This window comes from Falco peregrinus, chromosome Z (genome assembly GCF_023634155.1).
Source record: "Falco peregrinus isolate bFalPer1 chromosome Z, bFalPer1.pri, whole genome shotgun sequence".
Classification (NCBI taxonomy): domain Eukaryota; kingdom Metazoa; phylum Chordata; class Aves; order Falconiformes; family Falconidae; genus Falco; species Falco peregrinus.
Window position 1 is genome coordinate 11,023,998 of NC_073739.1, and position 13,276 is coordinate 11,037,273.

At 39.9% G+C, this 13,276-nt stretch overlaps 1 protein-coding gene across 4 annotated transcripts in view; it reads left to right on the top strand.

Moving 5' to 3' along the window:
- Nucleotides 1–13,276, top strand: part of PALM2AKAP2 (PALM2 and AKAP2 fusion) — a 274,650-nt gene that overhangs the window by 208,492 nt on the left and 52,882 nt on the right. The window contains exon 1 of one of the 4 annotated variants that reach the window (XM_005238562.3): nt 7,885–8,111. The exons of the other annotated variants lie outside the window; for them this stretch is intronic. Within the exon in view, the coding sequence (XP_005238619.2) occupies nt 8,052–8,111 (60 nt within the window). The 5' untranslated portion in view covers nt 7,885–8,051. Of the gene's footprint in view, nt 1–7,884; nt 8,112–13,276 lie in introns of those variants that run through there. 4 annotated transcript variants of the gene reach the window in all.

Genomic DNA, 13,276 nt, shown 5'->3' on the forward strand with positions numbered 1-13,276 from the left:
GGATTTTCTCCCTGAGTTCCCCACTAGGTTGTTGAAACTTTCTCCTGTGTAAACAAACCAGTTGTGTGAGCATCCTCAGTTTCATTTTTCTCTTCTGATGCCATTTCATGCAAAGGAAATGAGCTGCAAGTGTTTAGCCTGGCACTGTAACTTTGGTAATCGTATCCAGGGCATAGAGTAGCATGGGCTGGTGCTTAATCATTCACTCATTAGCTCAGTGTCGGTTGAGCTTGGAAGACAAATAGAGGGTAAGAAATTGTGTCAGCTCGTCTGAGAGGAGCAGGTATAAGCTGGTTCAGGAAGGATGACACATTTTCTGGGCTTCTTCGTGTGCTAGCTCATTGCCTCTCCAGCACAGCTGTTGCTGCTGCTACCAGTTTTGGAGAAAACATCAGTATTTGAAGTGCCCATCTGCTTGCAGGTTTTGTCATATTTTACTTAGTGTAATCCTGTCAGATGAGAGTAGCCCAACTGTGAGCATCTCCTGCACTATCATCTGACTGCCAGCAGCTCCTGTGTCATGCACTCTTTTTGTTGTTACGCTTTTTGTATAAATACTTCCCTTATGTACCCAGGGAGTCTTTGGAGGGCTGTCTTTGCTTATGTGGCAATACAAAGAGGATTTCTCCCCTCTCCAGCAACAATTACTTACCAATCAGGCCATTTCCAAAAGGGGTGGGGGACACATGAACAGTGTTGTAGACACTGCTGGGAAGACCATACCTGGAACACCGTATGCATTTCTAGCCACTCATGCTCAAAAAACACGACTTGACATTGCAGTGGATGCAAGTGCGGGAGTCTGCATAGACAGCAAGGAGATGAAAGCCTGACATGCAATTTGAGATTAAAGGAGCTTTACTTGTTTAGTCTAGGAAAATGCAGACCAGGATATATCAGAAGTTTATATATGCATCAGGGAAGGAAGCATTAAGGGCAGTAGGTTACTACACCAAATGGTCTGTACTGGAAAAAGAACAAACAGCGATGACCTAGCCGTTAGTAGACGTAGACTAGAAACTAGAAGCCAGCCCCTAGGTGTTAGAGCAACACTCCCATGGCAACAGTGGTGACAAATTTTCTTAGCTGTTTTAAAGACAAAGCTTGACTTAAGTTCATGAAGAGGATAGGCTGACATGCTTTCCTGCTGTAACAGATGATGGGACTGGATGACGCAGGAGATCTTGTTTGCTCCTTGTATCAGTCTATTCACAACATGGCTTTATTAAAGTCCCTGCAGCACTTTTGCAGTGGAGCCTGAGATACCTCCAATGGACAACATGTTCATGGATTTGAAGTGTACACAAACAATATTTCAAACTATGAGCTGAACAAGTTTCATGGGATTGGGAGGGAGATGTCTAGCAGTGGCTTGGTAACTGACCACCCAAGGTAAACATGGTGCTTAGAAAACTGCAGTGCCAGTTTATGCTGGGTGATGTTTGTGCTTTTTCAGTTGGAAGCTGAATTCAGCCAGACATGAATCACCCTTTTTTTTCCTTTTTACTGGGAATACTTTTCAGCCATATCACCGAAACCAGCACGGTTAAGAAGGAGGTGAGCAGGGATTACAGCAACTCTTTTAGGACTGGCTTGCACTGCTGTGTGACTGTGGCCACTTGCTCTTGCGTCAGTTATCAAACCACAGTGCCAGCACCATTGTAAGTGCTGTTGGGCTAATGAAAAGGCTGTTTTTCCATGGTGATGCTACACATGATCCTGACTGCAGTTATGTAAGTGCTTGTGATATTTTCTGCCAAACCACAAGAGGTTGCACTTTCATGATTAGTGCATAATCTCTAATGTAGACAGCCCGGGGACAAGTTTGACATATTACCTACAGAAGGACACCCTAGAAAACCTGAGAAGGAGAATTCTTAGGCAGTCACTCAGTATCTTCCAGGACAGCCAGTTTACATCCATTGCACACTACCTTCTGATGTGTATGTGTTCCTCTTTTTCTTTTTATATTGGGTGTCTCAGAGATGCTGAGTTAGGAAGATACAGATAGATAGATAGCTATAAATTCCTGGTTACAGTGAAGAATTTAAGTTTCCTCTGCTAATTGTTTCAGGATTTTTGTCATCTTTCCCACTTGTAAAAGTGTTTGGCTTTTGGTCTTTCAGAGGTTAAAAGGTGGCCAAGCAGCAGTTGGATCTGATTTGAAAAGAATATGAGTGAGAATTCAGGATTTCCTGCTTAGGGAGAGCCATGTGAGTACCGGTGAATGAACACAGTCCAAAGCTCATTGCACTCTACATTTAGATACCCATTTAGTTCCATGTGTTTTGAGCCATGCCTTGAAAGCATGGGTTGCTGAGATCCCAGAGCTAGTCTGTGGCTTCCAAAATGTCTTCCTGCATTTTTGGTGGCAGGATTTGTTTGAAACATGCTAGTAATCTTTTACAGATCTTCTACCAAGCCAAGTCATTTTCTGTATGATGTGAAAATAATTCATGCTGCTGTATCATCACTAGTTGTATGCAGTACACTGATGTATTCAAGAGAAGTTTTGCATCCAGTGGGTGATAACATCTTAGTCTTCATGATTTCATGCATTCCTGGTGAAAAATGTAGTTAAGAGCCACACTTATGTAAAGCTGTGCTGCAGAGCATTTGGACTGCCTTTTTCTTACACCCTTTCTTACTGTTTTTCCTTTCAAACAGAAGGTAGAAAATTGTGCTCCTCATGTATCTGCCATTTAAGTGAATTATTCTTTCCAGATAATGTTAGTCCTGTCCGTAGTCACCTAGTTAGCCTTTTCCCCTACCACCACCTTTCTTTTTCAGAATAAAGTCTTTTTTTCCTGATGGGATAAGCTTTTCTAAGTATTGAGGAAATTATTTGGTACTGAGCAACTGCTTGTCTCTTGAAATACTCCTTACAGTATTACTTCTTGGAGCACCAAGCATCAGCTGATGTATCACTACACACTGTGTTCTCCCAGAGATGGCACTTTTTTGTTAGGATAGACATTTAATAATAGCAGTGTTGCATCCACAGAGGTTTACCAGGCAACAAGGGTGACAGGTTTTGTAGAAGGAAGCAATATCTTTTACCAGACTGACCAAAACAAGTAAGAAAAAAGACCAATGTTTTGGGCTCAGCATGCAATCACCAGCTCATGTGCATGATAACTTGACTTTCTTGCATGAAGTAAGAGGATGTTTTCCAGATTTGCGTGCTCCAAGGCTTCCCATCCAGGCCCCAGATAAAACTCTGCTGTTTTTTCCAAGCTTTTCCATGTATGTATGGAAATAAGTTTGGCCTTTGGGATACGTGATTGGAAAAGAGAGGCTCCTCATATTGCTGACATTGCATATCTTTGGTGAACTGTCTGAGATCTTGCATAAATTGTCTGGTGGTAGAGATAACTCCAAATGTGATCTATTGTGTCATCTATAAAATGGGGATAATAAAATTATGTGCAACAGAAGAGAAGAGGTAAGATGAACAAAGTGATAAATTTAAACCAAGAGATTTAGAGACTGGCCACTTTAAAATTTCTAGCTCGCTTGTTTCCATCCAGGAGGTAGGAATGGAAAACCAAGTCTGGTTCCTGTAGGAGGACTATTCCCCTAGGGAGGGAGGAGCAGTACAGCAGAACCATAATAAAAGTAGTAAAAATAATAATAAATAAGCTACAAATACTAGAAGTAGCTGTCTTCTAGTATTTGTACTAGAGGAGCTCACCAGGCTGAATTCTCAGGCTTTCTTATTCAGTCCTGCAGTTCTTGTTATTGCAATATTTTGCACATAAAGTTCAGTAATTACAGATTGAGACTAGGCAGGATTAGAATCCTGAGTACTTTTGCCTAAATTTCAGATCATCAAACCATATATTTTGCTGTTGCCAAACCTTGCAATTACTTGAAGTCTTTGAGTGCTCATTTCCAGGACTGACAGAGCCTCTGGCTCCTATATAGTAGTGTCCTATGCCAGCCAGGCTACATTCTGTACAACAGGTAAGAATCCAGTTTTCTACCTTTTGTAAGGGAAAGACAGAGCACAGTGATGCATTCTCACACCAGTTTTGTGTTTGCACATTGCATACAGGATGGTCAAAACCAAACGCATTCCAGGAAATTGCAAATATCTTTTGTGTCAAATGTCAGATATCAGAAGTGGTAAGCAGAGGAAGCGGGGCTAAGGTCTTCCTCACACTCCTGGGACTGTATCTGCAATACATTCTGCTGCATGAGATGTGGCATTTCAGTGGAGCACTAGGAGTCCAAAAAAATGGAGGGAACCATTTTAATGGGGAGTAGAATTAAAATTGAAAACCTTGGGTTCTTTGAATACGAAGTAAAAAAAAAAACAACAACAAAAAAAGATACTGTGGGTACTTATCTTACATGCTGAAAAGATTATATTTTTCTGCATTCTTCTAAGAAGGAAATAAATGATTATCAAATGTCCTCATAAACATACCTTTTGCAAATAACGTGTAAAGTATGCTGTAAACACCTTTTTGATAAAAGGCATGGTGAGATTAAGCGATTTTTCCCAAGACATCAGAGCCTGGGACTGGAATTGATCTCATAAATTCCAGTGGAACTGGAATTGATCTCATAAATTCCAGTCTAGTATTTTAGCCCCATTCATTTTTCACAGCAAGAGGTTTCATCTCTTTGATGCAGTGTCTCATCTTCTTTACTCATGGACCACTGGAAGACAAACAACTTTTATGGCTTCATCAGCTTGAGTAAGTTCTTTACCTTAGCCAAAGGCTTTGTATTTATTGGGAAGTAAAAGGAGGTGTAGAAAGGCAGCACTGGTAAATCATGTGCCGTCAGGAGTCTCACAGGAAGTCGAATGACCCTTGCTTGGGAAACACAGACCACAAATGTGGCTGTGTTATTTACTGGTATGTGCTTTGCATTCTTCTGCAAGGACCAATTGCATTTTACATCAGTACAGTAAGTCCTGCCTATGCCTTTCCAAGATTTCAACATTAACTCTTCTGAAAACAACCTACTGGAGAGAAATGCTTTGAGGGTTAGTATTTTGACTTCTGACTGAGTCCTGGAAAGCTCTCACCTGGTGTTAATGATTTCTAGTAAGGGGGAAGAAGGATGGGCTTTCAACACAGTGAGCATTCATTGGCATATATCATGTTTCAATAGACCCTGCCTGGATGGCACAGTCACATCTTTCTGGCTTCCATTTAGTATATCTGTTTGCTCACAGTGTCTCCCTGAAGACAAGTCAACAATTGCATTAACTTTCTGATCTTGGTGTGGGAATGTTTATGTTAATTTCCTGACATCAGTGGCTCTGTGATCTCTCATTTGAAATGGGCTATGGGGGAAAGCTGTTTCAGTATTCCTGTTTTTTTAATTAAAAAGAGAGGGGGAAATGCCCAAAATGAGAGGTGAAAAAGAAGGCTAGCTTCTGTAGAAAATAAGCAGGTTATATTTTTATGGGTGCAAGGTCATAAAAATTCAGATTATGTCTTTTTAACCATTTACCACAATGAGTATTTCCTAATACAAAAGATGTGGAAGTGTCTTTAATGTCTTGTTCCCAGTTAATTAACTATCCTAAATATGGCTGATATATCACAGTATTTTTTGCTAGCAGTTTCTGAGCTATTCAAGAGCACTTAGTTCATTCACTGGGAAAATCAAAGATCAGAGGTCTTCTTTCTAAGAAGCTTGTTTAATGTTCTGTATTGGGCCAAAATGTTTTGTCGTTAGGATGTTCCATGGGATCTCTTAGGTTTCAGATGTTTCGGCAGACTTAGTTCACTGTTAAGTCTGCAGAATTTTATCTTAGTACTTAGGTTGATCCTTTCTGTACCTATATTTTTATTTACCTTCAGAATTACATCCTGTGATACAGATTTCATCATGTAGATAATGAGCAAGGTACATGATCTTTAACAAAAAAAAGAAGATATGAAGAGGCTACGAGGTGAAGATGCACGTAGACAGGTTTGTTTGCATTTCATGACAGTTGTTTGTATATCTGGCCATGGGAGTGTTCAAAGGATGTGTGGAATGGTTATTTCTCACCAGAATCTGCATTTTTACCCTTGGCTATACCAAAGTAACTCGATGTTACTTCAGCAGAAGGCACTTCATCTATTCCATGTTTGTAACCTAAGTCCTCCTGTAATCCATTTTAGAGTCATGTCCAGATTCTTTCTGAGGAACAGGGTTTGTAATTTGATCTTTGTCTGGTTGTTAAAAAAAACATAATTGGTGAGGTATTAGCTATGGTACCTATGTTTGTTCTGGCTTAAATCACTTTTGGTTACTAAAGAAATGACCAAAGTCATTTGTTGCTTCCAACATTTACTTCAAAAGTGTCAATGTAAGAGGTCAAAATACAGAGAAACGTGAAAGAAAACTGAGTTGTTCCCATGACTGGTTGTCAGGCAAAGCTACCTCAGTAAGCTGAGCCAAGCCAAGGATTTATGTGCTGTGTAGTTGAGGTTGTATAGACATTGCTAAAGCCACGGCTAAGTGATGTGTGTAGTGTATAATTTCAATAATTTTAAACAGATCTGCAGGTTTACATTTTTTGAATTGGTGCCATGTCTGTGTTGGTTGTGTACGTACAAAAATAAGGGTATAGTAACAAACTTCTGAGCTGAGCCAGAGCTCAGATCTGTGTTTGGCAAGTACTTGGTGAAATCATTACCTCACTAGTTGTCTAGGGTTTTTTGCGTGGCTGTCCATCACTTCACTGTCAAGAAAGACAAAATATGAAGAGATACATTTTCTTTGAGAATCTGTTTAACAAACACTGAGTGTGTTGGAGTGCTTCTGCTGGTACTCGTGCTGCAGTAGGACTCGCAGAGCAGCATTAGGAGTGTTTTCAGTACACTGACGGGGGAGCAGCACTATCCACAGCCACCTCAGTTCTCTGCTAGAAGTACCTGTAGAGACAAGTCTTGTGCAGTTCTTCCTGCATCCCTGTAATGTATTTTGGTGGGATTGCAGCAGCAGAGGTACTGGAGGTGAAAGATACTGAGGATCACTGAGTCAGATCTGAGTCAACATAAACATAAAATTACTTCTTCCTCTACCAAAGGCAGGGGCAGGGAGGGGAAGCCAGGTTAAGTTAGTTACTCGATCTGTGTGGCTGGATTTACATTGGTGATGGTTTGTGAGTACAACTGCCGTAAAAGGAAAGCAGATGTGACCATGGTGTGGACACAGCATCCCACCATTTTCTGACCAGCAGTAGGGTACAGAAGTACCATTTCAGTTCATCGCTGAAATCAGATAAATGTAGAAAATAACTGACCTTTACTCTTTTATCAGTTTAATCTCTTGGAGACTAGATCTTGGTCTTTGACTGAAAAACTGACAATCTGTTAAGGAACACTTAACCACAAGCAAGGCAGCAGCATACCATATTTCCAGCGTTGCAAACAGCTCACTTCAGAGTATTCGGGAGAAAACCTTTCAGACTCATTTAGGGTGGTAACTTTTTATACTCTATATATCATGGTTTTAACATAAGAGTAGCAGCTCCGGTGTGAATTTATTTAACAAAATCATGCCAGTTGCCACGTAGAGATCAGGATGCCTGACAGGAGGAAAGGGAATCCCTCCTGACAGGAGGAAAAGGGATTTCCTTTGAGCCAGGCTACAACATAACAGCAGAAATAAAAAAATGTAAGCTATAGATGGTCTCTGGTAGCTGCTTCTGGACTTCTGAAGCAGAGTTGAATGACAGCAGTGGAAACACAAACTCTAGATTTGCAGGGGAGGAAGTGACCCTGCCATGATGTGCTGTCTACCATCGGCTCCTCTGAGAAGTGGGAGGTTCAAAGGCTACCATGCTATTTATGCTAATTGAGTTTGAGCTAAGCTCTTCCCAAGAAAAAAAAGCCTCTTATTGAATTAGTTATTCAGTTCCTCAGGGGGCCAGTGGAATGGCTGTAACGCTGTCTTAGAGTCTGCTTGGGGGGCCCTTGAAGAGTACAACTAAAGGATTTCTCTGATTTAAGCATCCCTCAGATGAAAAGCAACCAGGAGACCTGAGAGAGTTGCGTGCCTTTTGCTGTTTAGACTGTCTGCAGAAGGGGCCAAACATGTTCAGGTACACAGCACCCTGGCAAGTCCTCTGCTTGTCCATGGAACAGGGGCTGAGGGTAAGAAACATTTATTTTCATAATATTGTTAAAAAAGCATGATTTGTAATCTTAAGAGTGTGTTGTAAAAGGGAGGCAGTGTCAAAGCTACCTACATAGAAAATGAGGGACCTGTAGGGATGTGCAGTGTTTATTCCTTCATTGTGTGTTTCCCTGTTGCTGTTACTTGAGGGAACAAGTGAGAAGAAGTAAACCTCGTAGGAGTTTTAGGAAATGGATGTTAAGGTGGCGTTGCAGCCTGGAGAACTTAAGTATTTTATTCAAGGTCATGCAGCAAGTCAGCAGCAGATAGGAGAACAAAATCCAGATCTTCTGATTCTAAGTCCTTCTAGTTGCTTAATATCTGTTAGTTGTCTTCTAAATTGGATTTTCTTCAAGACTGTTAGCCTTGAGGACTCATGAAAGTACAATTAACTGTAGCAGAATAGCTATGGGCAAGACTGACATCTGAAAAGTGTAAATTTAAATCAACTTGGCCTGTCATTATTTCTCACAATACATTGCAGTATTCTTTTCTGTGAAAGCAGTCTACGAGCCTCTGACAGCATTTAATATGAAAGAGTTACATTACAATTCAAAAATACCAATTAACATTTCCAAAGCTCTCCGGATTTTATCACAACTCTTGAAATATTTGCTAGTTTTTTTCTTTCAAGAAATGCCAAATGCCAGAAATCCTTTAACTTTTGAAAATAGGTTTCTAACTTCAAAAATTGCAAAGAAATACTGATAAATACAGCTTTTAAATACTACCCCCTCATCTGCCTTGTTCTGCCACCCCTTCCCCCCAAATAAGGCAAATTAAAATTAATATGCTGATCTTATTATTTTGTTTTCACAACTTGCAAGACTTGTGTCTCACTAGCTTTTTATGATTTTGAAGAATGATTTCTTTTATCAGTCTCTATATAAAGTGCATACTTGGAAATGGAATGATCAAGGTCTGCCTACACAGCTGTTTTTCTGTGCAAGGATAGCTTGCATTTGTTGTTGCTAAGTCCATTTTGACTATTCCTTTTCTAATCCTTTTATCTTAAAGGATCGAAACTATGCAGATTGTATAGATCATTTATCAGTCATTATGTAATCTTCTTTGGGATTGAGGTAGGATTTCATGCTGTCAAAAGGGTGGCACCAGGATTTCCAAAGTGCTGGTATTTGTGCAAATTCCGCTCCCCCTTCCCTGCCCCCAGAATGGCCTTTCTGGAATGGTTGTGGGATTTCCTTCTGCAAAGATTTTGGTTTTTTAACTAATCTGTGCTACATTATAAAAGCTCACTTCTGGATACATACAAATCTGCAATATATGTGGTACTGACATTCACAATTAGCAAGTCTCTTAACACTGTGTTTTTGCAAAAGCTTCTCCCTTCTTTTTCCCCATGGTGTCTTAATCAAGCATTGCTGAAAAATAATACTCACCAAGTCCATGAGGTGCTTTTTTGGCCTGGTTCTATTTTAATGTAGAAGCTCTGCAGTCATAAGTTACAGCGTATCTGAGACACCCAGTATATTACCAGAAGCTGTAGATGAAAAGAAAATTTGGCAATGTGTCCAGCGGATCCCTGAAGGCTGGCATTCTTCATTGAATAGTATGCAGTGCAGAGCTGTTCAAGTACTAGAGCAATGATAATAAATTTTGGATGTTTGGATCCAAACGCATTAAGGTGTCAGAAAGCAGAATTGCCAGCGTTGGCTGCAGTTCAGTCTCTGGGCTCCAGTTCAGGGTGTTGCCTAAGCCAAAAATTAAATAAGGTGCCTGGGGAACTCTCACGTCAAATGAAGTCAGGTGCCTACTTTCTGTCAAAAAAGTTAAAAGATTAAATGCCTTTACTGTCCTTGTAGTACAGTCTTGTGGTTGTGATACTAGCTCAAGCAGGAAAATTTATATTACTGTTCTAATTGAAATCCATCAGGGAGATGGCTACTTCATTGAAGTAAGTGGTGCCTTCGGCTTGCTTTCTTTCATTGCTTGCTCAAAAACTGGCAGAGGTGGCTTTCCCCTAATAAGTGATACTGCACCCCCATATGGATGAAGTCATGCCTGCTATGGCTATGCCAGGCTATGAAGTCATAGCCTGCTGTCCAGATAGCATGCGTTCATTACACGTGGGCATGGCCAATTGTCCAGCATCAATCTGGGAAGTATTACATATAGCTGTGCTTAGAAAGTGTAAATTCCACAGGACTTTCTCTGAGTAGTGCTAGGATACTTTGAAACTTCAAGTATGGCAATGATGTGGAAGCTGTCCATACCTCCTGGTTTACAATTCTGCCTTGTACCTGTTGAAAACAGACAAGTACAGTTTAATATAAATATTTGGTTTTGTAATTTACTTGCATTTCTCTATTGCAATGAGCTAATTCAGTCAAGCCAGTGATAAATTTCACATTACCTTTTGCCTGTGCAGGCACTGTTGTACGTTAATATTTATGAAATCATATTAATTAAACAGCTGATGAGAGTATACCATTGACCTTTCTGAATGAAGGCTACAGTATTTCATGCCTACTCTTAGGTAAGCCTGTGGTCCAGCCAAAATCACCATTTAGCAGCATTTCGTACTTGGAAGACTGTACAGCTCACCTTTGATTTGTATGAGAGCTGTGGTCAACATTCAGGCTTATAGCCTGCTCCTGCTGAAGTCAACGGCAAAACTCTCCTTGGTTTGAATGGGTGCAGGGCTGGATGTACAAAAATAAAGTGACAGTAGTTTGAAGGTACTATTTATAGTGATATCAAAAGTGGAGAAGGTTTGCTGAAACTTTACTGCTAGGGGCTTTGTAGTTAGCACAGGTATGGGTGAAAAGACAGGGCCACCTCTAGTCTCTTGGTAAATAGCAAAACTGTTGTAACACTAATTAGGGGCACATTCAGGCAGTGCGGTATTACTAGTAATTTGATTTAATGAATACTTTCATTTAAAAAGCTGTAATCTGTGCTCAGCCCTTAGGAACCAAGGAGGAACTGCAGGAACATAAATTCCCTAAACCACAGGCACAGCCTTTCCAGGTGTGTGACTGAAGGACCTCATAAGCCTTACCAGAAGCAAATAAAGACTGTAGATCATTAGAATTCTGCAGTTGCTCTGGAAGATTTGGCATTCTGAATTTTGCTGAACTGTTGGATGCTGTATGTTTGCACTAAATCATCTTGAATTTAAGATCAGATAAAAATGAAAAGATCTTGTCGGTAAAGGTAGATGCAGTCCTTTAATATCATTGGGGTGTATTTTGCTTGACTGGGTGGTGTTCATCCTTTATATATACAGCTATTTATTTGTTCTAGCATCTCTAGATTTTATTACTTTATTAGGTGATGTGGTAAAGGCAAGATTTGGGAAAAAATAACAAGTTTTGATTACATGCAAATAATCTGCTTTGAGCTGATGGTTACCAGATTCCAGCTACCACCTATTAACTCCAGCACTGACATCAAGTAAATCTGCATACCTAACCAAAACCATTCTCATGTCCTCAGTGATTCAGATGAATTAACTTATGGCTTGTTCTCTTCCGACTACAGAGCTGATAAAATTTCCTGGCATTTTTCAGGAAGGAGGCTCATGAGAGTGTTATCTAACATAACACTCCAGCCCTTATAAAAACCTGTGTTACCAGGCAAATAAATAGCCCAAGACAGTAAAAAAAAAATCATCTTGTCTTACAACTGAAGTGGCGTTTTCAAACCAGTACTATATCTTGGTAACAAGTAAATCCCAAAACATCTTAGGAGGAGCTGACTTAGGCTTAACATTATGTGGTAGCCGAAAATGGCTCTGATTGCGTAGATCAGGTCAGGTACTGCCAGTCCTCTTCTCAAGGTCCTAGCAAAGCACCTACATTTCCTACAAAGTAAACAGAAGAAATGGCAGTGGGTGCCCGGCATGGCTGGATGGTAGTTGCTTGTGTGTAAGTGGTTCTATCCTCTCCGTACTTCCAGGTTTTTTGGTTTTGTTCTGTGTGTTGGAATAGTTGGCATTTCTCTGAAACTCAGTTCATGCAGTTGAAGGAGCATAGAAGAATTTCAGTTTGCTTTGAAAATAATTAAAGAAAAGTTTCTAGCTTTTTCTGGTTGCAGAGAAGAGCTTAAAAAAAGACTGACCTCTGAGGGCTTAAAAAGCATGAGGAAAATAAAAAGGATTATCTAGCTACATTGTAGTGCTTTTAAATGCACTTCTTGGCTTTCTGGGACTTCAGTAGTGACATCTAAGCAAGTGAAATAAGTGTTACTGCTATATGATTAAGGAGGTTTAGTACCATCAAGTGCAAGCAGTACCTGTTGTGCATATTAATATACTTGGATGGGTCATTTTATCTCTGCTCTTGGTAGTCACTCAGCTACAAAGTGCCTTAAACCACTTCTAGCTTGTTGTTTCTGTTGCTACATAAGGTCCATGACTGTGCCTTTCAAAAGTGCTCTAGGTTCTCTTCCACTTCCATTTTCCCTTAGTCTTCGCCTTTTAATGTTGACGCCATGCGACACAGGTCTGCTCAAGTTATAGAAGTATTCACTGCCCTTTCTTTTTCTTGTGACCAATGAGCAAACTATTAAATTTTTAATAGATTGAAGAGAAGGCTTGTGGGAATGGGATTTGAATTGTTGGCATTTAAGGATTTTGGGATGCTGTTTCCAGGCTGCATGTTCAGCAGAAGACATTTTCAGTTTACTCTTGAAAACTGCAATGTTATTTGTTAAGCATTTCCATTTTTCTAAAAAATTTTAAACAGCTGCTCTTTTCTCATACGTTCCATATCTTGGAACTTAAACCCTAGGGGTTATAAAGCAAAAATACAATCAAGCATGCTTCAAATGAAAGAAAACTAATGGAGTGGAAGAGATAAGGTCTCGTGATATTTACCTGGTTGTCCCTGAGTAGCCCAGCAATCTGAAACCAAGAAATGTTGTTCCAAAATTAAACAAATACAAATGACAGAACCACATTAATTTGAAATAATTAATACGGGATCCCAATATCTAATTTACAGAAGCATCTTCTAACAATAAGAAGGCCTGATTCTTTTTAGAATTCCTTACTTTCTAGGTTGTAATAATAGTCCCTGCTAATTTTTAGCAATGTAATTTTAACTGCGCACTTCAGAACCTAAATCTGCAATTCTCCCAAGGCCTTAAATGCCCTTTGACTTTTCTTACTGTTTCCTTC